Source organism: Pelophylax lessonae (genome assembly GCF_965119305.1).
Source record: "Pelophylax lessonae genome assembly, chromosome: 3".
Classification (NCBI taxonomy): domain Eukaryota; kingdom Metazoa; phylum Chordata; class Amphibia; order Anura; family Ranidae; genus Pelophylax; species Pelophylax lessonae.
In genome coordinates this window covers 36,052,446-36,078,073 of record NC_138770.1, presented here as the reverse complement: position 1 = coordinate 36,078,073, position 25,628 = coordinate 36,052,446, and the positions used below count along the sequence as shown (strand labels likewise).

The 25,628-nt window shown below is 43.6% G+C and overlaps 4 protein-coding genes across 4 annotated transcripts in view; 1 reads left to right on the top strand and 3 right to left on the bottom strand.

Annotated features, from left to right (window-relative positions):
• LOC309550686 (uncharacterized protein) overlaps positions 1 to 25,628 on the bottom strand; it is an 801,473-nt gene that overhangs the window by 85,947 nt on the left and 689,898 nt on the right. The gene's annotated exons all lie outside the window — the stretch shown is intronic.
• Positions 1 to 25,628, top strand: part of LOC309550702 (uncharacterized protein) — a 975,511-nt gene that overhangs the window by 428,933 nt on the left and 520,950 nt on the right. The gene's annotated exons all lie outside the window — the stretch shown is intronic.
• The window catches only part of LOC309550720 (uncharacterized protein), a 590,048-nt gene that overhangs the window by 288,747 nt on the left and 275,673 nt on the right, over positions 1 to 25,628 (bottom strand). The gene's annotated exons all lie outside the window — the stretch shown is intronic.
• Positions 16,988 to 18,193, bottom strand: LOC309549973 (uncharacterized protein; the record flags this gene model as incomplete). The annotated part of the gene is made up of 1 exon (XM_082250449.1): positions 16,988 to 18,193. One exon carries the CDS (start codon positions 18,191 to 18,193, stop codon positions 17,045 to 17,047), a length of 1,149 nt encoding a protein of 382 aa, XP_082106575.1. The 3' UTR covers positions 16,988 to 17,044.

Sequence of the window (25,628 nt, the reverse complement as noted above, 5' to 3'; positions counted from 1 at the left end):
TTTTTCTCTCTCCAGTTTTCGTATATCAACCCTAATGTGTCTCTCCAGGTACCTACTCTACAGAGTTCGGTTGGGTTCTCCATAGTATGCAGTATTACTCCTGGTTGGAATTTCAGTGTCTGTCCCTGCAGACTGCTTAGGCGAAAGTGGTTCTTCCTTCAGGAACAATGCCTCGTTATGCAGGCTCGGGTGGCTTTGTTTAGGTTGCTGGCAGTTTCCTCTATTCTTTTTACCTGGATGTCTTGGGAAATAGGTTTCCTTTTTCCCATTTCCATTCCAGGACTTTACTGTGGAATGTCCTGATGTCATGGGACGGGTGGTCACCATCATTAGGTATTCTATTGTCTCATCACCCCAGCAAACCTTGGTCTGGAATGGTTGTCAGCTTTGCAACTGCTTTCTCCATTTTGATACAACGAGCGTAACAGAACCGCAATCCACACTATACTTGTAGACTTCCGTCAGTATACATCTTCCTCCAGTCGTGAACATAGATTTCAGATTTTCCCAGCCGCCCCCATACAAAGCTAGCCAACAACTTAGTTCTTATCCTGGAAGGTTCCAAAACTTATACAAACTGTTTATTCAAACACAGGCACAAAGAGATATACACTGTGGGACAACCCCCCTCCCTCCTTAGCAGCCAATCCACACACACATTTACATCCCATAATACACAGGTGTCAAACACAAGGCCCACGGGCCGAATGCGGCCCCCCAGGCCATTTCATGTGGCCCTCGCACCTCTCATGCAGCTGTGGAAGCCCCCTTGTCTCTGCCCCCACCTTTTCTCTGTAGTCAGCAGCAAAGAGGACTGAACTCCTTTGCCAGACCCTGCAGTACTATGTGCAGCTTCAGAAAGGCTCGTCTTTGCCCCCCCTCCTCCTCAGCAGTCCGCATCAGAGAGGAGGGCAGAACTCCTCCTACAGATCCTGCACCTCTCTGTGCAGCCACAACACCACCTTGTCCCTGGTCTCAGCATTCAGCAGACTCTGGAAGCTGACTCCAGCCCTTCTCTGGTTCTCCTCCAGACCATGCACTTCTTCCCAGATCCATCCTCTGGTAAGGAGGTGCATTGTGATGTAAGGGTGTAAGGGGGCATGGGGTGCTCTGGACATCTAATCTTACAGATATAACCAGCACTTTGAGGGAAACCATAATGCTAATACGGCCCACGATGGAAGTAGAGTTTGACACCCCTGCCATAATAGGTTGATCTTAAGGCAGACAGAAACAATAGAACAATGGGATACAAGCGCTTACCAATAACAAACCCCACCCCACCTCACTATCTAGCAAGGGTTTATGAGAGACTCCAACAATATTCAAGCAATCTGAAAAGTCAAATTGTTTATCTTTATATATTTCTTCAGGGATATTGTTCAGAAATATTATTGTCCCAAATGAAAGAGCCCTTCATTCTTTCAACACAAACCACACATATAGAACCCAGGATAACCGGGGTAACACAAAATGCGGTGTGGTTGTAAAGCGAGTCTAATTAGAGCAGACCTGACCGGGGGTTCTTGGTCACCCTGTGCCCCTAATAGACACAGGGTGACTTACACATAAGAGGGGCTGGGGAAGCTGGACAAGGAGTTTCCTGACCTCTCTAAAGTAATCTGGGTTCCACGAGCTCCCCACCCAAAGTGACTCCTGTCACAATGAGATTTGGTCATTGTGTGGGGTTGTTGCTTACCAATGTTCTACTACTTAGGGGGGCTAAGTCCTGTTTTCCTGCATTAGTTGACATGGCTGATGGGCTACTTAGATAACACCATGGCATGGCTGGTTAAATTTAACTCATTAGGGAAGCCCTAGGAATCGGATGGCTCAGGAGGAAGTGAATTTCACTCGGTCTTAGATGGAACTTTGAGATTAAAGCCTTAGTAGCTGCTCACCCTTCAGGAAAGGAAGTTTGCCAGGTGGATTTTTGACTACTTTTAGCAGTTGTCTCCAGACGGGCAAGCTCTTCATCTGGAGATGTTCTGGAGCCCTGTCGATGAGGAGGCTCTCCAGATGTGGACATCTGGGGTCTAGGTTTAATGAGGAACTGGGTAAATTCTAACACCAAGATCCTTCGTGCATCTGCGTTAGTTGCTCTAGTGACATTGTGGGATCAGTTACCCCTGCTTCTGCCTTCCCTTCGTTACAGCCTTCTCTCATTTGCTTGGCTTCAGGTGGAGAGAATTTCTGTACTCCTAGTCATTCCTACTTTGACCGGGAGAACGTAGTGTTCCGATGTTGTGACATGTCAGTTGACAGTCATTAGGTCTCCAGATAGTGAAGCCCTGCCATTGCAGGCCTAAAATTACCAGCCATAATTATATCGGTGGACGTACTGGATTGCCTATTGCAGCCAACAAGGTTTTAAGAGACAGGGGTGTCTAGGCCTTTTGTTGCTCCTGCCCTTTTGAAGGCTAGGAAGGCTAAAGCCCCGTACACACGTATCGATTGTCGGCCGAACAATCGGCCGTCTTTTGTCCAGTGCTGTCGTGTTGGTTAAAAAGTGCTCAAGACTGCACACGAATTTTGTCGGCCAACAACAACCAACTTCAGAAGTGATGTCATGTGATGGTTAACTTTCCGTGTGTTTTTTCTTCTCTGAGCATGCCCAGTCTTGCTCATCTGGCTTTTGTCGGCCGAAATCTGTACTCACTGACAATCGGCCGTTCTGGTGTTGGCCTACAAAAATTTTATAGCATGCAGACCAGATTTTGTTTGGCCGAAAAGTCGCAGTCGGTTGTCGGAAGCATCTTACTAACAAGCCGACAATCGGACGTTGGCCGAATATTTACGGCCGACAATCGGTACGTGTGTACGGGCCTTAAGGCACAGTGGTGCTGGGATGGTAGCAGGAAGCATGACACAGAGAGACAAGTGGTGGTGAGACCAACTTTATTACCCCTACGTGTCTTTATCTATCCTGCGCAGTTCAGTACTGGATTTCAGAATGTCAGAGTCAATATCAGCTGTGTACTGCATTGCCGTTTTCACAAGACTGGTGGAACTTCACTCTCCCAATCAACATTGATTATGTTTAATCCTTGCGCTGCTAGCCTTAGTAAATAGATAGGAAAGTAGACCATATTTACTTGTTTTATACTTTTTTTTTACATTTCTTAAGTTACTTCCTGGTTTCCATGCCTAGGCAAATGATGTCACACCCCCCAGGAGTCTTCAGGAGAGGGAAGGGTTTTCTCAGCTAAGCACACCTTCCTGCATGCATGTTTGAGCTAAGGGCAGATGGATTCCAGGAAGTAAATGCTACATGAATCATTTGCCCTTACTCAAGATGGCCATTTTTCAAAGTGTTTTCTCAACAAAATGGGCTTGGAAGCCGTGAGTATCAACTTTAATCGCACATGTAGCTGTGCTAACTGGATGATCTGTGATATTCTGCTATGAACGTTTCCTACATCCACTGCTGTATACTAACAAGACTAATATGGTGTGAAAGACTTAATTACTGGAATATCTCAGCGGTGGTTGATAAAAATAAATGTGCAATCAATATATATTCCAATATATGGGACTGATATACTATCGAAAATGATTAAGTGCTTAGTATTGAATAGTAAAATAAAGTGAAATACAGAAAAGTGAATCAAAGATCTAGATAGACATCAATAAAGTTCATATAATGTGTCCAACACAGTGTCTGAAGAGAAGATTGAGAAAAGATCCACCTTGTGAGCTAAGATATATCATATGCTCACCAGAACCCAGCAGGTCACTAGGACCTATATCGCTTCACAGATACTCCAGATACAGCATTCATGGGTGGTCTCCCTTCACTCTTACCCTTGGTAATTATTTGCTCCCACTGTTACTGGTTTTCAGAGGGTAGATAATAGATTCCTCTCCAGCAGTGTAAAGGAAGGAAACAGGAAGCACAAAAATAGTGTAATCCCGTTTTTTATTTAATATAAATAAATTAAGATATGCCTATTACTATTACAGCTAAATACAATTGAACCCTCACTCCACTTTCCTGGCCTGGCAGGCTCCATGATCGGCTTAACCACCTGCCGACCGCCGCACGACTATTTACTGCGGCGGTCAGCCCCTCACAGGCAAAGTGACGTAGTACTACGTCGCTAGCCTGTGAGGCTCTAGGGAGCGAGCGCGCGCCGCTGGAGGCACGCTCCCGCTCGCTCACGGACCCCCCCCACGCGAGTGACCGGCGGACCCGATGTCCGCCGGTCACTCGCGATCGTCGGTTACACCGGGAGAAAGGCAGGCGGCTCATGTAAACAAAGCCGCCTGTCATTCTCCCCTGCGTAACAGCAGAGATCATACGGTCCTGCTATGTAGGACCGTTGATCTCTGCTGTTACATGTAAAGCCACAGCCAATCACAGTTAGAAGCACACCCCTAGGGACACACTTAACCCCTCCTTCTCAAATAAAGTTAACCCCTTCCCTGCCAGTGTCATTTTTACAGTAACAGTGCATATGTATAGCACTGATTACTGTAGTAATGTCACTGGTAACCCCAAAAGTGTCAAAAATGTCAGTCAAGGGTCCGATCTGTCTGCCGCAATGTCGCAGTCCCGCAAAAAAAATCGCAGATCGCCGGCATTACTCGTTAAAAAAAAACAATAAAAATGACAAAAACCTTTCCCTTAGTAAACGCAATAACTTTTGCGCAAACCAATCAAAATATGCTTTTTGCGATTTTCTTTTTACCAAACATATGTAGCACAAAACAAATTGGCCTAAAATGTTAAAAAATTGTGATTTTTACATTTTTTTGGGGGAATTTCATATAAAAAAATGTGAAAAATATTGTTATTTTTGCAAAATTGTCACTCTTTTTTTGTTTATAGCGCATGATCAAAAAATCGCACAGGTGATCAAATACCACCAAAAGAAAGCTCTGTTTGTGGGGGAAAAAAGGACGTCAATTTCATTTGGGTACAGCGTTGCACGACCGCGCAATTGTCCGTTAAAGTCACACAGTGCTGAATCGCAAAATAGGCCCTGGTCAGGAAGGGGGTAAAATCTTCCGGGGCTTAAGTGGTTAAAAAAGTAAACAGCACACAGACCCCTCCAAAATATATAGCAGACCATTAGAGGGGGTCTGTGTGTTTTTTTTTTTTTTTAAAGAAGCTGGCAATGAAATGTCATTTCCTGGCTTCTTTTGCAAATGTCAGCGCAGCTGCAGCACTTTCTGTTGCCCATCACAGGCAGGATTACGACACACCCCATGCATGTTATTTAAAGGAATTGGACCTTTGTAATGTTTCACTTTAAGCCCTGCTACTGACCAAATGGAATGTTTGAAACACGTTTTGCATTGGTACTTGTTCCTTAGGGCAGGGACCCTTCCGTGTTTTTTGACATCTCCATACCTATTAGCTCAGAAAATTGACATTTTTAATTTGAAAGATTTGGCTCAATGAGGTTTGGGTTTGGCCTCTGAGCTTCTTTGAAGACCATTGAACCCTACTCATACCAAACCCTGGGCAGCTCAGCTCATCCCTGTTGGAGAATCCATGGCCACAGGCATCCTACCAGTCAGTGACACATCCCCACCCATTTAATTCAGCCATTTGTTGGTCATTCCCAAGATGAATGAAAACAAAGGGGCACAAAGCCAATCCTTTCAGAAGTGACCCAATCCTCGTAGACTGCACAAATCTATCTGTTCATGAACAGGGAATGTTTTGTAACTCATTGCAGGTCTCTTTGTGCCCAAAGGGTGAAGGTGAAATGGAGTGGAGTCATGTGATGAGTCAAGTGATATAACGCCAAGGGTTTTTCAGACAGAAATGTTAGCAAGCATGTTGTGTGAAGCTCCATCTTCAACATAATGACCATCTGGGGGGAGAGAAATCCTCTGCACCTTCCTCCAGTACTACCTCCATATCCTCTTCATTCCTTTCTGTTTCTGCATACCCTAGGACCAGCATATGGGGATCTGACTCCAGATGAGAAACTGGAGTGGGAGAAGGTGCGGGTTGTTTTAGAGCTCAGGACAAAGATGGCTGTAATCTGTCCAAGGAATGGTGACAAAAAATTCTGATTTTGTCAGGTAGGCCACATGTTGTGTATGAGATAGAACCGGATATAAAAAAATCAGGGTCCTGCTCCAATGCAAGGGATGTATTGTCACTCTGAAGCTGAGTGTTGACCTTTGGCAGAGTGAATGTTCTCCTGTGATTTAGAATAGGCTTCCTTTCATCTGATCTCCACCATCGCTACAAGTGAGGGTATTCCCCTGTGGGGTGCTTATGGAGTAGGGTATGGGAGCTAGGGTGAGTGTGTCTTGAAGGTGTATGTGGTAACTCAGGTGTAGACAGTCATGTAACGAGTGGTGAAAGAGTAGCAGGAAGAACCTGAGTATCTTATAAGGGCTCTAGGTGGAAGTGGCATTAAAAGATGTGATCAGTGGTGTGACAGCCGCTGATAACGGGGTAGCACTTCTCAATGCCGGGACAAGGTCATCTAGAGCCCAGGGCAAACATGCCAAACTGTGCCCCCTCCCCCCCATTCCAGGCCCTTCGGCAAACCCCACGCCATTTTTTTTACAAAATCCATACCAGACCCATATCTGAGCATGCAGCCCAGCAGGTCAGGAAAGGGGAGGGGACGAGCTAGCCAGGGGGGGGGGGGGGCTCTGCCCAGAGACACCTTGTCCCCATGTTGATGGGCACAAGGGCCTCTTCCCGACAACCCTGGGCTGTGGTTGTCAGGGTCTGCGGGTGGGGGGTTTATCAGATCTCGGCACCCCCCATGTGATTGGGTTTCAGGTACATTGTACCCCTACCCATTCGCCAAAAAATTGTCAAAAGCTAATAACCACAACATTTTTTTGACAAATCCTTTATTAAAAAATAAACAAATAGTGTCCCTCAATGTGAATCCATCGTCAATCATGACGCCTGCCGGACCTGAAAAATAGAAAAAAATAAAAGTGCTCTCACCTCCTGGGAGGCCTCCGACCAACTGCCTGCTCTGCACTTTGACGTTTTATATATAGGTAAGGGGTGTGACACCTGGCTACTTCTGACGTCACATGAGCAGGCAGTTGGTGGGAGGCAAAAGCATTTCTATTCTTTTGAAATTTTTTTACTATGCTTAAAGGAATTTTTCATTTTTTTTTTTGTTGCACTTTTAGCATAAATAAAATAATTTCTCCTGAAAAAATGATTGTTTAAATTTTTTTTTTTATAGATACATGTTCCCCAGGGCAGTACCCAAAACCCCATACCTCTTTTATGGCAAATTACTTGCATACAAGCCTTCAAAATGGGCATTTTCCTGTTCGGCTCCCATAGACTTCAATGAGGTTCGCCGTTCGGGTTGGAACATTTCCCCTGTTCGGGAGTTCTGCTGTGAACTGAACAGGCGGGTGTTCGGCCCATCCCTACTAATAATAATTTAAGTTTTTTTTTTTCAATGAAAAATGGATGTCACACCTGGTCATCCTTCTGATTCTGAATGGTTAAATTTTAGCGCCAAGTTTAAAAAGCTTACCCCGTAAGGTGAATACATTCCAAACTTAGTAATATTGCATACAGTAATGGTCAGAAGCATGCAAGGTGACCCTGTCTTATCTGTCCGGAGTTCTATACTGTATATAAAGTCCATGCTTTACCCGTTATGGTGAGCATACCCTCAAAGGGGTATTCAGGGGCTGGGTTCCATAGCAATAAACCACCACCCTGGACCTGTATAGCACCTTGCGGATAACTCAACACGTTGCACCAAGTACCAAAGTGCAGGATCCAATGCCTGAAGCAACATTACAGAACATTCCCAGAGCGAAGGCATCGGGTATTACTCCCAAGGTTTTACCGAGGTTGCACCAAACCAGATACACTGCTTCTGTGTAGACAGTAGAAGACAGCAAAATATTCCTTCGTTATAATAAATCCAGAAATGGCAGCAAGGCAGGAGAGATGAGTCTGTCAACGCGTTTCACACTACAAGCACTTCATCATAGGAAATCCTCCATACTGCTTCCTCTACATAATTATATTAAACACACACAATCAATTAGCATGTTAACCACTTGCAGACCGGGCCATAGCTGAATGACAGCTACAGCGCAGTCAGCTTATTCTGGGAGGGCGTACTATGACGTCCTCCTAGAATCGTGCTTCCTGTGTGCCCCTAGGGCGCACCCATGGTTAGTGTCTGTGCTCACGGATCATGGTAAAGAGCCAATGACAGCGGCCCTTTACCACCTGATCGACCCATTCAATGATGAAGCTGTTCAGTTGTCAAAACCGGCGTGTGTCCGGTTTAGTTCTCTCTTTTCCTTGCACGCTGTACACAGCGATTGGTACAGAGTGCGAGGAGAGGAGAGACTGCAGCACTGCTCACCCATGCCTCAATCATGCCTATCTGTGGCCCATACGTGCCTCAATCATGTCAATCCATGCCTCATTTATGCCTACCCATGCTTCAATCATGCCTGTCTGTGGCTCATCCTTGCCTCAATTATGTCAATCCATGCCTCATTTATGCCTATCCGTGCTTCAATCATGCCCATCTGTGCCTCAATCATGCCAATCTGTACCTCATTTATGCCCATCTGTGCCTCAATCATGCCTCATTCATGCCAATCTTTGCCTCATCCATGCCCATCTGTGCCTCAATCAAGCCCATCCATGTCACATTCATGCCACATCAGTGCTCACATGTGCCTCATCCATGCCACATCAGTGCTCATCTATGCCACATCGGTGCTCATCTATGCCACATCGGTGCTCATCTGTGCCTCATCCATGCCACATCAGTGCTCATCCATGCCAAATCAGTGCTCATCTGTGCCACATCATTGCCCTTCAGTGCCTTGAAAGTTTAATAGGTATTTAGGAAATTAGATTTGTAATTGTATGCCCCTAGAACACAGTGCCGCATTTATGCCACATCAGTGCTCATTCATGCCACATCAGTTCTCATCCGTGGCACATTCATGCCACATCAGTGCTCATAAGTGCCTCACAAAAGTGTAATAGGTAGTCAGGAATTTAGATTTGTAATGTTATGCCCCTAGAACACCTGACGGTGCTCCCTGAATGTCGGCCCTCTCTATGTGGCCAGGCTGTGTAAAAGTCTCACACGTGGTATCGCCATACTAAGTCAGGACGAGTAGCAGAATGTATTTTGGGGTGTAGTAGCAAGTATGCCTATACAGTGTGTGCGGAAAAACTTTGTAATATCACCATTTTGTGGAAAGAAAAATAAAAATAAATAACAAATCTTCATTTTGCAAAGAATTGTGGGAAAAAAATTTCAACTTCAAAAAACTCACCATGCCACTTACTAAATACATTGGACTGTCTCATTTTCAAAAAGGGATGATTTGGGGGGTATTTGTACTTTCCTGGTTTTTGGTGTCTCAAGAAATGAGATCTGCCCACGGTACATCAGGTGTGATTAGGTGTGATCAATTTTCAATGATTGGCACATAGCTTGTAGACTCTATAACCTTCACAAAGACCAAATAATATACACTGATTTGGGTTATTTTTTTTACCAAAGATATGTAGCAGTATACATTTTGGACAAAATTTATGAACAAAAATTACTAAATTTGCAAAATGTTAAAACCGAAAATTATCTAAAAAAATGCAGTTTTCTTTGTTTCAGTCATTTTTTCATTTATAGCGCAAAAAAATAAAAAACCCAATGATGATTAAATACCACTAAAAGAAAGTTCTATTTGTGTGTCAAAAAAGGACAACATTTTATATTGGTACAGTGTTGCATGACTGAGTAATTGTCATTCAAAGTGTTGAGAGCACTGAAAGCTGAAAATTGGTCTGGTTAGGAAGGGGGTTGGGGGTGCCCGGTGGGTAAGTGGTTATAGAACAAGCTGACCATCATAGGTGGGGAACTTGTCTCCAAACTACAAAATACAACCATAAAATAGTGACACAACCAATCACTGAGAAGAAAAATGGATTCCATGAAATAAATGTACAATGTATACATACACACACATATATAGGTACTCAGAGTCCTGATCATCCAGAACTAAGAATAGCGAAGGTAAATCTTCCATTCTAATGAACTGAAACACAGAGATGAAAAGAGATTCATGTTACAGAGCCAGAGGCGTAACTAGAACCTTCAGGGCCCCGATGCAAGAAACCATGAAGGGCCCCCTATCCCCGAGCCCTTTACATTGGTCCTAGGTGCCCTTTACTCTTGTCGCAGGGTCCTTTATTATGGTAAACAACAAAAGAGAAGAAAATGTGGCCAAGGAGACACCAACTCAGCCTACTCTGTATTAGAAATATAAAAAAGTTTATTATCAAAGAAACATAAATATACCCAACAATAAGGCTATATTCACATATAGGCATTTCAAATTGCGGGCAGAATTGCCGCGATTCTAAACCATTGCAAGTCGAGTGACGCATGAGCGATTCCTATGACTTGCAATGGCTCCCCAAGCGCGACGCGATTTTGCCACGATTGTTGCCTGACGAATTGTGGTAAAAATCACGCAAACAGGATCGCAGGACGCCTGATGCCCAAAAGAAGTACAAAAACTTGAAATGGTTCGGAATCGCGGCAATTCGGCCCGTGATCGGAAACGCCTATATGTGAACGGAGCCTAATAAATATGATCAAGATAGAAAACCACAAGGAAAAAATTGAAAATAAATTAAATACTACCCCTGGTCAGACCCAAAGGACCCCTCCCAGCTCCCTCTCAACACCCCTAAAGATACCCACCACCACAGTCCCTGCTAAACCAGCCTGCATGGAAAATACCCAGTAAAACAATACATAAAGGCAATGCACTACCTGTGTCAGAATAGCAACTGGGGCAACTTTATATAAGTCCCAATTGAGGCAGGGTCCACGTATGCTGCGGCTTACAGCAGGGGGTCCTGTGCGTCCCTGTTCACCGAATCAGATCTGAATTTCTGCCTGAATTGGCACCTGATTGGAAGCCAAAGATGCACAGGACCCTTTCTATATGTGGACCGCTGTCGCCCTGGAGGTGTGTGAACCAGCTCCATTGAAAGCCGGACACACTCTCCTATCATGCGAATAGGATGGGGGAAACCCCGCATCCAATTTGCATAAGTGTGAACAAGTCTAAAAATATAAGTGGACTAAAAGTCAGCGTGGTGTAAAAATGGTATGCCAAAGAGTTATCCTCTGGTGGATGGACCACTATTCACATCTCTAGGGCCAATCTGTAATATATTGCAAATGCAGATTGTGATAAATGTAGAAAAAAGCGGTGTTAGGCGACATGTAGGTGGTCTCAGTCCACCAAGAACTTTTGTTGTGGCTATGAATCTCTTGCAATAGCCAGAGAGCCATTGTAGGTTATGGGGGATTGAGCTGAATGGATGGCTCAGCTGCACTCTGTGAGTGATATGCAGCAGGTAAGCTTACAGTGTGTAGACAGGGCTAAGAAAATAACTCAACAGCCTTCCTGGGTGTGTGTGGCTGAAAGGCTCACTGTATGAAAGGCTCACTGATCTGCATCCAGGACAGGATGAGCTCACTGCAGATCAGTGTGTGCTGCTAGACAGGAAGCCGACACATAAACGGAGTCAGCTCTGCAGATGCCAACCTGTGCGGAGCCCTCCATGTTTTCACCCCCACCAGGGATATTACTGGACCATCCAAAGTGCTGCTTGAGATTCTCCTAGATGCCAGGTCGCCTGTGTGAAGTAGCTGATCCCCGTGGGATGCAAGCTGTCTGAACTCTAGAAACACTCCTGCAGTAAGTTCCTGTAGCTCTGTAGAGTGCCGGTGTTCCGTGAGAATAACCTACCCCGTGAGAAATGCCTACCCTCGTCACTTCCTGTGAGGAACAGCTGAGCAGCGTAGCAGTGCGCATGCTCACAGCCCCGGATACGTCATTGAACAGCTGAGGAGCTGACTAGTGCGCATGCACGGAGGGTATGAAATGATCACGGCAGTGTGTGTAACGCGGCGGTTACATTAAAACAACTCGGCTGCAATATGAGTCATCTCCGCTCCTGTCCCTGTCACTTTCCTGATCTTGGCTAGTAAATATAAAAGCGGCTCTCGGCTCCGTGATTTATCTTTTCAGACACCCGCCGCCGCTTTTATATTTACTAGCCCAGATCAGGGAAGTGACAGGGACAGGAGCGGAGATGACTCATATTGCAGCCGAGTTGTTTTAATGTAACCGCCGCGTTACACACACTGCCGTGATCATTTCATACCCTCAGTGCATGCGCACTAGTCAGCTCCTCAGCTATTCAATGACGTAGTGCTGCCGTAGGTGCACCGGAAGTGACGAGGCTAGGCATTTCTCACGGGTAGGTTTTTCTCACGGAACACCGGGCTGCCTGTGTGAAGTCTTCCTGCGGTCTTAGGCCCCCTCCCCTACAGTGGCGGAATGCCAGGGCCCAGTCGCAAGTGCGACTGCTGCAACCCTGGTAGTTCCACCACTGTACAGAGTGCACTACAAGGAGCAGCACCCCGGATCATTCATAACAGAGAGTCTCCTCCCACTCATAACCCATTTGGGATTGCAGCCTGCAGACAAATATCCAATATCCCTCCCGCTTACAGAGAAGCAGGAACACATCATCACCTCTCTTAGGAATTACCAAAGTATCACCTCCATGGCAATCAGTGGCATGTTCTTCTACATTGGTGGAGTATTTCTTCTGAATATTATACAAGAGATCATGTATCTGATCTCTCAATCTCCTCATTCTTCCACCCATGCGTCGGATTTGACAGATCTTACAAGTTACAATTCAGCCAATGAGAGTGCATGTACCTTCCTTATCTAAGACATCCTGGAAAGACAAGGATGTCTTTGATAACGCCCTGATAGGCGGTCAAAACCCGTCGACGCACTTCCCGTCATGGCAAACCAACTACGTCACTTCCTGGAGTCCGTGGAACGCACGCCGGCGGCGTTCCCGGAAGCATTGCGATATTGTGATATCGGTCCGTGGGGCTGTATTTTCTTTCCTATATGCGTGCCAACTACTTTTATTTTGTAAGTATTTAACTAAGTGGATAATAAACATTTACATGCGGACTTCACTATGTCGGTCATTCCTTTCCTTTGAGCTGCCCAGAGGAAGGCAAAATAAAGGATCTTACGGGGGTTCATTTGGAAGAGTCCTATTCTGTGGATTTACAATAAGGCTCATTTGACCTTCTATGGAGGTCCATCGTGTCTGGTGAGTGGGGTCCCAAAGGGATTCGGGACACTCTCGCACCGTTTGGAGCACCACGGTATCTTATAATAGCAGCACTTCAAGCACCTTTTGCACATTATATTGGACCACTTTATATTATATATATATTCTGCACATTTCTACTGGACTTTTTTCTTCAGCATTTGCACAATATTGAATTCCTAGCACTTTTGTATTTGCTTAAAATTTGCACTCTTTATTGCTGTATTTCAGCACGATTTCACTTTATTTTCCTATGTTTACATATTTATTGCTATAGCACTGGTTATATATATCTATTTTATTATTTAAAAGTTACACTATTGATTATTTTGCAAGCGCTGTTTTTTGCGTATAATCTTTCCTGAGTTTTTTCTTGGTGAACAGCAGCTGCAAAAAAATCTCTTTTGCAATTTGCATTTACATTTTTTTCTGTTCCAGCGCGGGTTTAAATTATTTAGTATTACACTTGTCTTTGTACTCCTCACCTGGTTGCCACCCCACACGCTTGACACCATCTGAACCAAATACTTTTATCAGTTTGCTGAATACCAGCAGACTAAGGACATGGATTACTGGAACCATGACAGACCGCAGGACATCGTTCCAGTAATCCATGTCCTTAGTCTGCTTGTCTTCAGCAAACTGTTTGCAGGCTTTCTTGTGGATCATCTTTAGAAGAGGTTTCCTTCTGGGACGACAGCCATGCAGACCAATTTGATGCAGTGTGCGGCGTATGGTCTGAGCACTGACAGGCTGACCCCCCCCCACCCCTTCAACCTCTGCAGCAATGCTGGCAGCACTCATACGTCTATTTCCCAAAGACAACCTCTGGATATCACACTGAGCACGTGCAACATTTTTGGTTGACCATGGCGAGGCCTGTTCTGAGTGGAACCTGTCCTGCTAAACCACTGTATGATCTTGGACACTGTGCTGCAGCTCAGTTTCAGGGTCTTGGCAATCTTCCTATAGCCTAGGACATCTTTATGTAGAGCAACAATTCTTTTTTTCAGATCCTCACCGAGTTCTTTGCCATGAGGTGCCATGTTGAACTTCCAGTGACCAGTATGAGAGAGTGAGAGCGATAACACCAAATTTAACACATCTGTTCCCCATTCACACCTGAAAACTTGTAACATAAACGAGTCACATGACACCGGGGAGGGAAAATGGCTAATTGGGCCCAATTTGGACATTTTGACTTAGGGGTGTACTCACTTTTGTTGCCAGCGGTTTAGACATTAATGGCTGTGTGTTGAGTTCTTTTGAGGGGACAGCAAATTTACACTGTCAGACCCCATTCACACTGGGGTGATCCGACTTGCCGGGGCGACCTCACAGGTCGCGGCGCCCAGCTCGCACCGCGACCCCGGAGCGGCCGGCATGGACTTCATAACATTGAAGTCAATGCAGGTCGCTCCAGGTCGCCCCAAAGAAGTTCCGGACCCTTTTTCTAAGTCGGAGCAACTTGTGTCGCTCCTATTAGAACGGGTCCACAGCTTCTCTATGGCAGGCGACCTGTCAGGCGACCAGGTCGCCTGACAGGTCGCCCCAGTGTGAACGGGGTCTTATACAAGCTGTACACTCACTACTTTACATTGTAGCAAAGTGTCATTTCTTCAGTGTTGTCACATGAAAAAATAAAATAAAATATTTACAAAAATGTAAGGGGTATACTCGCTTTTTTGAGATACTGTAGGTGCACTATTGTGAAAAACATTCACCCAGCAATGAGAAATTCTGTTATTTCCTATGGTCATCAGCTCCATCTAGTGGCCATAGTGAAGTATTTTCCTGAAATACCTAAATCAGGAAGAATAGTGCAATACTGCGTTATGGCCATTATATGTTGCTTATGATCATAGGAAATCATTGTATGAAATAAAATATGACCAAAATTTGTCACGGCTGGCCACATTTGTTAAACCTGTTTTTTTGTTAACAGACCTCTAAGTGTTTGTGACATCTTACACCACAAAATGTACTCAGCCAATGAAAGGTAATGACTACATTTTTTATTTTTCTACTGCTATCAATGGCCAACACGGTACAAAACTTCATCCATGTCTTTGGTGATCTCTGATCTCCTTATGAAGTGTTTCTTACATGATGAAGATCAGCCATGGAGTATATCTGAGGTGTATATCAGGGGGTGCTTCTTCCCCACATGAGAGCTATTACGTCCAGCAACATTTATATATATATATAAAAAAAAAAAAAGGGGGGGGGGTGTTGAAACACAGAAATACTTAAAAAAAAAAGGGGGGGGGGGTGTTGAAACACAGGAATACTTTCTCTGCAATGCCTCAGCAAAATATGTGTGGATCAGCCTAACCAAACCAAAAAAAGTCCCCCAAGATACATGCTGTGTAACTTCATCAATGAAGTATTTTTTCAGCATCAGCAATAATGGTGTTTCTTGTGCCATGTTTCCATTTGGTTCCTTGCAGCCTTGATTTATTCCTATGAATATATGGACTTCTTATTAGTGTCCGATCTTCCAGGGGGACTTTTTTTGCCAGGGAATCTCTCCTTATTAAAGGCCATTATACAGAAGCAGCTGTGGATATTTTTCACTCGTCAATAGATTTAAACCCACACCGGCCGGTTGTAGCAATTACCTGTGTATAGGTTTGTCTTGTCTTCTTTGTTTAATGTCACTGCGCACAGTATTGAATTATATCAATGATACCTGCATGTCTATGTATTGGTACATCCTTTTATTATATGATTATTAACCGCTTAACGACCGCCCGCCGCAGGCAGCCGCTCCTGGGTGAATCGCCGTACATGTACGGTGCTCGCTCTCAGGAGGCTAGGGGGGCGAGTGCGCTCCCGCCCCCGCTCGTCAACGGGGAAGCCAACACACGGGGTGAGGTGGCTCCGATTGAGAGAGAAGGATAATCATTGGCTGTTGTAAACACAGCTGACCGTTCTTCTCCCTGCAATGATCATAGAGGCCATGTGATCCTTCTAAATAGGATCACATGTCTCTGTGATCATTTCACAAGCCACGCCCCCCTACAGTTAGAATCACTCACCTAGGCTCACATTTAACCCCTTGATAACCCACAGTGTTAACCCCTTCCTTGCCAGTGTCATTATTAAAGTAACAGTGCATATTTTTAGCACTGATTACTGTAGTAATGTCATTTGTCCCCCCCAAAAGTGTCAAAAATGTCAGTTAGGGGTCAGAGCTGTCCGCCGCAATGTCACAGTCCCACCATTACTAGTAAAAAAAAATAAAAAAACAATAAAAATAATAAATAAATCTTTCCCGTAGTTAGTAGATGCGATAACTTTTGCGCAAACCAATCAAAAAACACTTATTGCGATTTTTTTTTTATAGCAAAAATATGACCAAATTGGCCTAAAATGTTAAAAAAATTTGATTTTTAAATTTTTTTTTTTGAAAATGTTATATAGCAGAATGTGAAAAATATTGTTTTTTTTTTTTTTTTTTCAAAATTGTCACTTTTTTTTGTTTATAGCGCAAAAAATAAAAACTGCAGAGGTGATCAAATACCACCAAAAGAAAGCTCTATTTATGGGGAAAAAGGACATCAATTTTATTTGGGTACAGCGTCGCACGAACACGCAATTGTCCGTTAAAGTAACGCAGTGCCGAATCGCAAAATAGGGCCTGGTCAGGAAGGGGGCAAATCCTTCCGGTCTTAAAGTGGTTAAATACACGGAATGATCCATTTGTCTCTCTGCCTATTTAGTGATCTAGCTATATAACCTTTTTTTCCCACAATCTTGTGGGACATTTTTTGAACATTCATATAGTAGACATTTACCGCACTCAAGGCACTAATACACCTCGAGGGTTGTGTGGGATCCCAAATGTACAAGAAGACAGGACTTCAGTGAGGAACAATTCCCTCACTCGGGACAGGAAATTGCATTCTCCCCCGTGTGAGATCTCTGATGTCTGTAAAGATCGGACTTCTGTGAAAAACATTTCCCGCACTCAGGACAGGAATATGGCTTCTCCCCCGTGTGAGATCTCTGATGTCTGTAAAGATCGGACTTCTGTGAAAAACACTTCCCGCACTCAGGACAGGAATAAGGCTTCTCTCCCGTGTGAGATCTCTGATGTCTGCAAAGATCGGACTTCTGTGAAAAACATTTCCCACACTCAGAACAGGAATATGGTTTGTCCCCTGTGTGAGAGCTCTGATGGTTGGAAAGATGGGACTTCTGTGAAAAACATTTCCCACACTCAGAACAGGAATATGGCTTCTCCCCTGTGTGAGCTCTCTGATGTGTGTAAAGATTGGACTTCTTTGAAAAACATTTCCCACACTCAGGACAGGAATATGGCTTTTCCCCCGTGTGATATTTCTGATGTGTGTGAAGAGTGGACTTCAGTGAAAAACATTTCCAGCAATCAGGACAGGAATACGGCTTCTCATTCATGTGAGTTTTCTGATGTCGGGAAAGACTGGACCTGTCTGAAAAAAATTTCCCACACTCAGGGCATAAATATGGCTTTTCCCCCGTGTGAGATCTTTGATGTTTAACGAGGTCTGATTTTTTTAAACAACATTTTCCACACTCAGGGCAGGAATATGGCTTTTCACCCGTGTGAGATCTCTGATGCTTGACAAGATCTGATTTTTCTACGAAACATTTCCCACATTCAGAACAGGAGTACGGTTTCTCCCCCGTGTGCAATCTCTGATGTTTAGAAAGACTGGACTTTACTGAAAATGATTTCCCACACTGAGGACAGGAATATGGCTTTTCTCCTGTGTGGGATCTTTGATGTTTTACAAGTTCTGATTTTTTTACAAAACACTTCCCGCACTCAGTACAGGAAAACCTCTTATTTGTTGGAAGGACGGCACCGTCCCTCACAGTCTGAGGTTCATCAGTATAGGAGGAATACAATGGTCCATCTACACTGTGTGGTGTGGGATGGACATTTGAGGTAGCCGGGTTTTCTCCTGGACTATACTGTGTGATGTCCTCATCTTCTACTTTACAGTCTGGAGACAAAGTGAGACAATCCTCTGAGGTTTTCCTCATCTCCCGTCCATCTAATAAAATAGAAATAAAAAGATTATTACTAGACATAAGCAGATTGGTTGCCCTAAACCAGGACTCCACCCACATCAGGCAGCTTTGTCTCTGAGGATCTTACAATTCCCCCCTCAAGGTAACTAGTAAATGGGTCCTCTGGTCTCCTACCAGTTCATTTCTTTATTCATGGATCTTAGTCAGAAAGTGAGGAAACAACGAGAACTGTCTTTTATAGGGGTGACAGCGATGAGGGGATTATAGGACGAGTGTCCCCACCCCCTCTATCACTCATTGCCATCTTCCTAACACAAGAAGTCCTGCACTTCCTTATTTACTCCATGATTTATTCATGAATAACAGCGGGGCTGAGCCCCACCAGAGGTCAGAGATTGAGGATGGGGGAGAACAACCAAGATGAAGACTGGACTGGTCCTGAAGACCACCATCATTGGGTTACTGACTCCTCCCCCACCAAAGTTTGAGAATGTTATCTATTATTATCAACATGTAAAAGTCTGTCCTCCAATCAAATCATCAGATATAAAATGTCCAGCTGGTAGAAAAATAGTACAAAAGAAGAAAGGACTATGTAATGTACAACTTATTGTATCCAATACGAAAATTAGGACTATATAGTATTAGAATGATGTAATACAACACAGAGTATATAGTGTAGGGGTCAGGATTATGTAATACATAGAGTATATAGTGCAGGGGTCAGGAGTATGTAATGTACAACACAGAGTATATAGTGCAGGGATCAGGAGTATGTAATGTACAACATATGAACAGTAGAGGAAAACACTGTGCTATCAATAAGGTGGATGCTGCCAGCACTACAACTGACATATATAATTGTCCAAAATTGCATAGAATAAAAGTGCAGCGCTTAATAATATCCAATCAAAGAATTGTGCATAAAAAACTGAAAATAAATTGATACATTTAAATCCCAATGGTGAGTCCAAAGTTCATAACATGATATGAACATAATACTGGAAAACAAAACATGAAGCTGTAGTGTTCAAACATCCAAAGTTGTCAGTGAGAAGGGTCCCAACACCAACACAGAAAGGTAAATGCGCTCACCAGAAAATACGGACCCAATTACCTTATAGCAAATGGGTCAATCAAGCCAAGTAATCCTCATGGGATAAAGTGGTCCGCTTGCGAGGGATGTTCGATCAAAGTGTCTCAATATATTCCTGGACTGGGATGGCTTTGTCTCCCGGCAGCACACCGATATGTGGAAATAAGCCAAAGTGCACATACATAGTGTAAAACTGCTAAAATTAGGTTTTTTAAAAAAGGTCAAAAACACTTACAGACATCCATAGGTAACCAGCATGTAGAAAACAGTGTGATTACAGATGGAAAATTGTGACACTGACGCGTTTCATTGTATATGACTCATATGACTTATTTATAGGGTTTTTCCAACCAAAATGATCACTCTAAATATATATTATATATATATATATATATATACAGCTTTTAAAATGATAATAAAGCCATTACACCTGTTCGAATCGTTCCTGGAGCTGTACGTCGCCATTGTACACAAAGATGGTGTCGGCGTGCGGCTCAAGCCTCGGTTTAGAACAAACCAAGCCTCGATGTCCACCAATTGAAAGAATGTGAAGGAGGCCGTACACTGACCGGAGAGACACTCCAAGTATCAATTTGGACACAGAAACGGCCCAATTCACTGGTGACATGGAGATGTACAGGTATCGCTGGTGACAATGTAATCATTTTACAATTTATATACAACTGAAATGGGAAAAAAAGGGAGTTAGGTGGAACAATATCTATATAAATACAAATAAATAAACAAAGCGGAAAGAAAAAAAAGGAGAAAACCAACTTCAGGGCGCCTCGGACAGATGACACAATATATGATGTAGGACGAGGGGGAGGGGGGGTCGACGTAGTAATGACCACTAGATGCCAAATAAACAAAGCGGAAAGAAAAAAAGGAGAAGACCAACTTCAGGGCGGCTTGAACAGATGACACAATATATGATGTAGGAGGGGGGGGGGGGGGTCGACGTAGTAATGACCACTAGACACAATGATAACTTCTAGATATAAAAAACTGAGAATATTTTCCACCCAACATAGAATAAAAATATTTTGAATACTCATTGGGAGGTACTCAGGAATGATTGAGTCTTGGGCCCTTCCCTTTCAGATAAAGCTCGGGTTACGTTTAGGGGTGTTCCATCCCTTAAAGGAAGACTGGCCCCTAATGTCATCAATCCACCAAAAAAAAAAACTACCTTTTTTCACAATATGATAGCCTATTACCCTTGTAGGAGATGTATTGTCTGTAGGTGGAATGCCACCATTAAGAGGGAATTTTTATCCTTTCAATCCACAGTCACTAATTCTATTTTTCTTATTAATTTTTTTTCTACTTGTGCCACTACTAATATTGTTTATCTGCTGACTTGTCCTTGCAATAAACAATATGTAGGACGCACTATCAGGTCTTTTTCCGTGACAGTGAATGAACACATTGCTATTAGTTTGTAGAAGACACTGACCCTATAATTCAGCAGACTCTATCCCTAAAATGCCTACAACTCGCCCTGCCTAAACACTCCGACCTGTCCCTCAATTCTATCCGGACACAAATGGTTTTTTCCTGCCTATCTTTCCCTAATCAGCAGCCAGCACGTTGATGTGTGCTCTGTCCCTGAATCTAAGCAGCATAATGACGCCGCTGCGGCTGCCTCGAACTTATAAAGACTTGGTCACATGCTTCAGACGGCCAATCACAGCTACTGAGACATTTGCAGGCATGGCTGGGATGGCTTAAGGCACACCAGTTAAACGATTGTTGATTGGCTGTTGAAAGCCCGCCATGAAAAGAGCGCCAAAGCATGCAAAACCCGGAAATAAAACGACCGAACACGGATTTTTACCCGAACATACAGTAAAGTGTCCGTGTCCGTGTTCGGGTACAAAAAATCCAATTATTCGGTACGAACACGAATAATACAGTCCGTGTTCGCTCAACACTAATTGCTAACATTACAAAAGGTAAAACTACCCACAGTGTTCCCAAACACTATTTACTTCATCACAAAAAGGATCCCAAAGGAACTCGTTTCCAGATTATTGATCAATTTGTAGCCCCATGGAGGGGGGGGGGGGATCCATCAAACGAGGTATTTTGCACCTAGAAACAAATTAGATTTACACCTTACAACCCTACACACCCTACGGTCTTAACATAGATTGGGATATCAATGCATTTATCAATGCATCATGAACCCACATATGGTTTTCTGGTGATTTTTTTTTGGGGGGGGTATCGTCACCTTCCCATGGTGGGTGTTCGTGTATTAATTTGCCTTTTCTCACAAGTTTTTTTTTCAGTATTTTTTATTTATTCGTTCCTTCTTTGGTCCTTATCAGGACTTTTTGACCTTTTTTTTATTTATTTATTTTTTATTTCAACCTACGGTATGTTAACCATGTTATTTTCCAGTGGTTTATCCCCTATTGGATTTGGATGATTCATGGCAATTGTATTGCACTTTTTTATTTTATTATTTTTATTGTGTGATTTTTATTTTTAATATTTTCAGTTATTTATATCTAGAGGTTATTATTGTGTCTAGTGGTGGTCCTCATTACTACATCGCCCCCCCCCCCCCCCCTACATCATATATTGGGACATCTGTTTTAGCCGCCCTGGAGTTGGTCTTCCCCTTTTTTTTTTTTTTCCGCTTCATTCATATTTTTATACCTAACTCACTTTTTTCCCCATTTCAGTTGGAGATGTACAGGTATCGCTGGTGACAATGTAATCATTTTACAATTTAAATACATGTCACCAGTGAATTGGGTCGTTTCCGAGTCCAAATCGAGGCTTGGTGTGCTGATGTCAATCTAAGCATAATGTGCCGCCTCTCCGGTCAGTGTACTTCCCCCTTCACATTCTTTCAATAGGTGCTGACATCGAGGCTTGGTTTGTTCGAAGCCAAGGCTTAAGCCACACACCGACGCCCTCTTTGTATACTATGGCAATGTACAGCTCCAGGAACGCTACAAACAGGTGTAATGGCTTTATTATTATTTTAAAAGGTATATATATATATATATATATTTAGGCCCCATTCACACTAGTGCGACTTGTCCCGCGATTTTGGACCGCAAAATCGCATGACAAGTCGTTTCCCATTATTTTCAATGAGCCCCATTCATATTAGTGCGTTTTGAAGTCGCACCGACTTCAAAGTAGTTCCTGCACTACTTTTCCATGATTTTAATGCGTTTTGAGGCATATAGACTTGCCATTGCTCTCAAAATCGCGGCAAAATCGCGGCAAAAATCGCGCCGCGAAATCGCGGCAAAATCGCGGTAAAATTGCGTCGCATTAGTGTGAAAGGGGCCTTAGAGTGATCATTTTGGTTTGCAAAACCCTATGAATAAGTCATATATGATGAAACGCATCAGTCCATAATACTCCACTTGTAATCACTCTGTTTTCTACATGCTGGTTAACTTTGGATGCCTGTAAGTGTTTTTGACCTTTTTATCCACTTTCAGACCGGAGGATTTGGCTGCTCAATGACCAGGCCCTATTTTGTGATTCGGCACTGCATTTAACGGACAATTTCGCTGTCGTGAACGAACAAAATTGACGTCCTTTTTTTCCCACAAATAGAGCTTTCTTTTAGTGGTATTTGATCACCTGTTTTTTGAAAAAAATAACAATATTTTTCACATTTTTTTATATGAAATTCTAAAAAAAAAAAAAAAAAAAAAAAAATGTAAAAATCAAAAGATTTTAACATTTTAGGCAAGTTTGTTTTCTGCTACGTATTTTTGGTATAAAAAAAAAAAATCGCAATAAGCGTATTTTGATTGGTTTGTGCAAAAGTTATTGCGTTTACCAACTACGGGAAAGATTTATGTCATTTTTATTGTTTTATTTTTAACTAGTAATGGCGGCGAGCTGTGATTTTTAGCGGGACTGCGACATTTCGGCGGACATATCGGACCCCTAACTGCCATTTTTTACACTTTTGGGGGTACCAGTGACATTACTACAATAATCAGTGCTATACATATGCACTGTTACTGTAAAAATGACACTGGCAGGGAAGGGGTTAACATTATTGGTGATCAAGGGGTTAAATGTGTCCCTAGGATTCTAACTGTCAGGGGGCGTGGCTTGTTAGATCATCACAGAGACATGCAATCCTATATAGCAGGATCGCATAGCGTCTGTGATTACTTCAGGGAGAATGACAGACGGCTGTGTTTACATCAGCCGTCTGTCCTTCTCTCACAGCTGCGGGAGATCACGAGTGGCCAGCGGCCATCGGAGCCGCCTGTCACACACACTGGCTAATGAGCGGGGGCGGGAGCGTGCCGACGGCGGCGCGCGCTCGCCCCCTACAGCCTCCTGAGCGAGCGACATAGTATTACATCACTTTGCCCAGCAGCGCCTGCCTGCCGCAGTAAGACTGCGGCGGGTGGGGTTGAAGTGGTTAAATAAACCTAATTTTAGCAGTTTTACACTATGTATGTGCACTTTGGCTTATTTCCACATATCGATGTGCTGCCGGGAGACTAAGCCATCCCAGTCCAGGAATATATTGAGGCACTTTAATTGACCATCCCTCGAAAGCGGACCACTTTATCCCATGAGGATTACTTGGCTTGATTGACCCATTTGCTATAAGGTAATTGGGTCCGTATTTTCTGGTGAGCGCATTTATACCTTTCTGTGTTGGTGTTGGGACCCTTCTCACTGACAACTTTGGATGTTTGAACACTACTAGTGTTGAGCGAACACGGACTGTATTATTCGTGTTCGTACCGAATAATTGGATTTTTTGTACCCGAACACGGACACGGACACTTTACTGTATGTTCGGGTAAAAATCCGTGTTCGGTCGTTTTATTTCCGGGTTTTGCATGCTTTGGCGCTCTTTTCATGGCGGGCTTTCAACAGCCAATCAACAATCGTTTAACTGGTGTGCCTTAAGCCATCCCAGCCATGCCTGCAAATGTCTCAGTAGCTGTGATTGGCCGTCTGAAGCATGTGACCAAGTCTTTATAAGTTCGAGGCAGCCGCAGCGGCGTCATTATGCTGCTTAGATTCAGGGACAGAGCACACATCAACGTGCTGGCTGCTGATTAGGGAAAGATAGGCAGGAAAAAACCATTTGTGTCCGGATAGAATTGAGGGACAGGTCGGAGTGTTTAGGCAGGGCGAGTTGTAGGCATTTTAGGGATAGAGTCTGCTGAATTATATAGGGTCAGTGTCTTCTACAAACTACAATCGATATTGCTGTGTGGGGGGTGGGGTGAATCTGCACTCAATCCTGATCTACGATCTCTTCTCAATCCTGTTAGGGACAGAGTCTGCTGAATTTTAGGGAAACTGTGTTCTACAAACTACAATCGATATTGCTGTGTGGGGGGTGGGGTGAATCTGCACTCAATCCTGATCTACGATCTCTTCTCAATCCTGTTAGGGACAGAGTCTGCTGAATTTTAGGGAAACTGTGTTCTACAAACTACAATCGATATTGCTGTGTGGGGGGTGGGGTGAATCTGCACTCAATCCTGATCTACGATCTCTTCTCAATCCTGTTAGGGACAGAGTCTGCTGAATTTTAGGGAAACTGTGTTCTACAAACTACAATCGATATTGCTGTGTGGTGTGGGATTGGAGATAGGCAGGTGTCAGTGATCCACATCCATTTTTCTGTGTGTGAGCTGCAGTGAACACAATCTTTTTGGGCTGCAGTGAACACAATCTTTTTGGGCTGCAGTGAACACAATCTTTTTGGGCTGCAGTGAACACAATCTTTTTGGGCTGCAGTGAACACAATCTTTTTGGGGTGCAGTGAACAAAATCTTTTTGGGGTGCAGTGAACACAATCCTTTTTGGTGTGCAGTGAACACAATCTTTGTGGGGTGCAGTGAACAAAATCCTTTGTGGGGTGCAGTGAACACAATCTTTTTGGGGTGCAGTGAACAAAATCCTTTTTGGGGTGCAGTGAACAACATCCTTTTTGGGGTGCAGTGAACACAATCTTTTTGGGGTGCAGTGAACAAAATCCTTTGTGGGGTGCAGTGAACACAATCTTTTTGGGGTGCAGTGAACACAATCTTTTTGGGGTGGAGTGAACAACATCCTTTTTGGGGTGCAGTGAACAAAATCCTTTTTGGGGTGCAGTGAACAAAATCATTTTTGGGGTGCAGTGAACACAATCTTTTTGGGGTGCAGTGAACACAATCTTTGTGGGGTGCAGTGAACACAATCTTTTTGGGGTGGAGTGAACAACATCCTTTTTGGGGTGCAGTGAACAAAATCCTTTTTGGGGTGCAGTGAACAACATCCTTTTTGGGGTGCAGTGAACACAATCTTTTTGGGGTGCAGTGAACACAATCTTTGTGGGGTACAGTG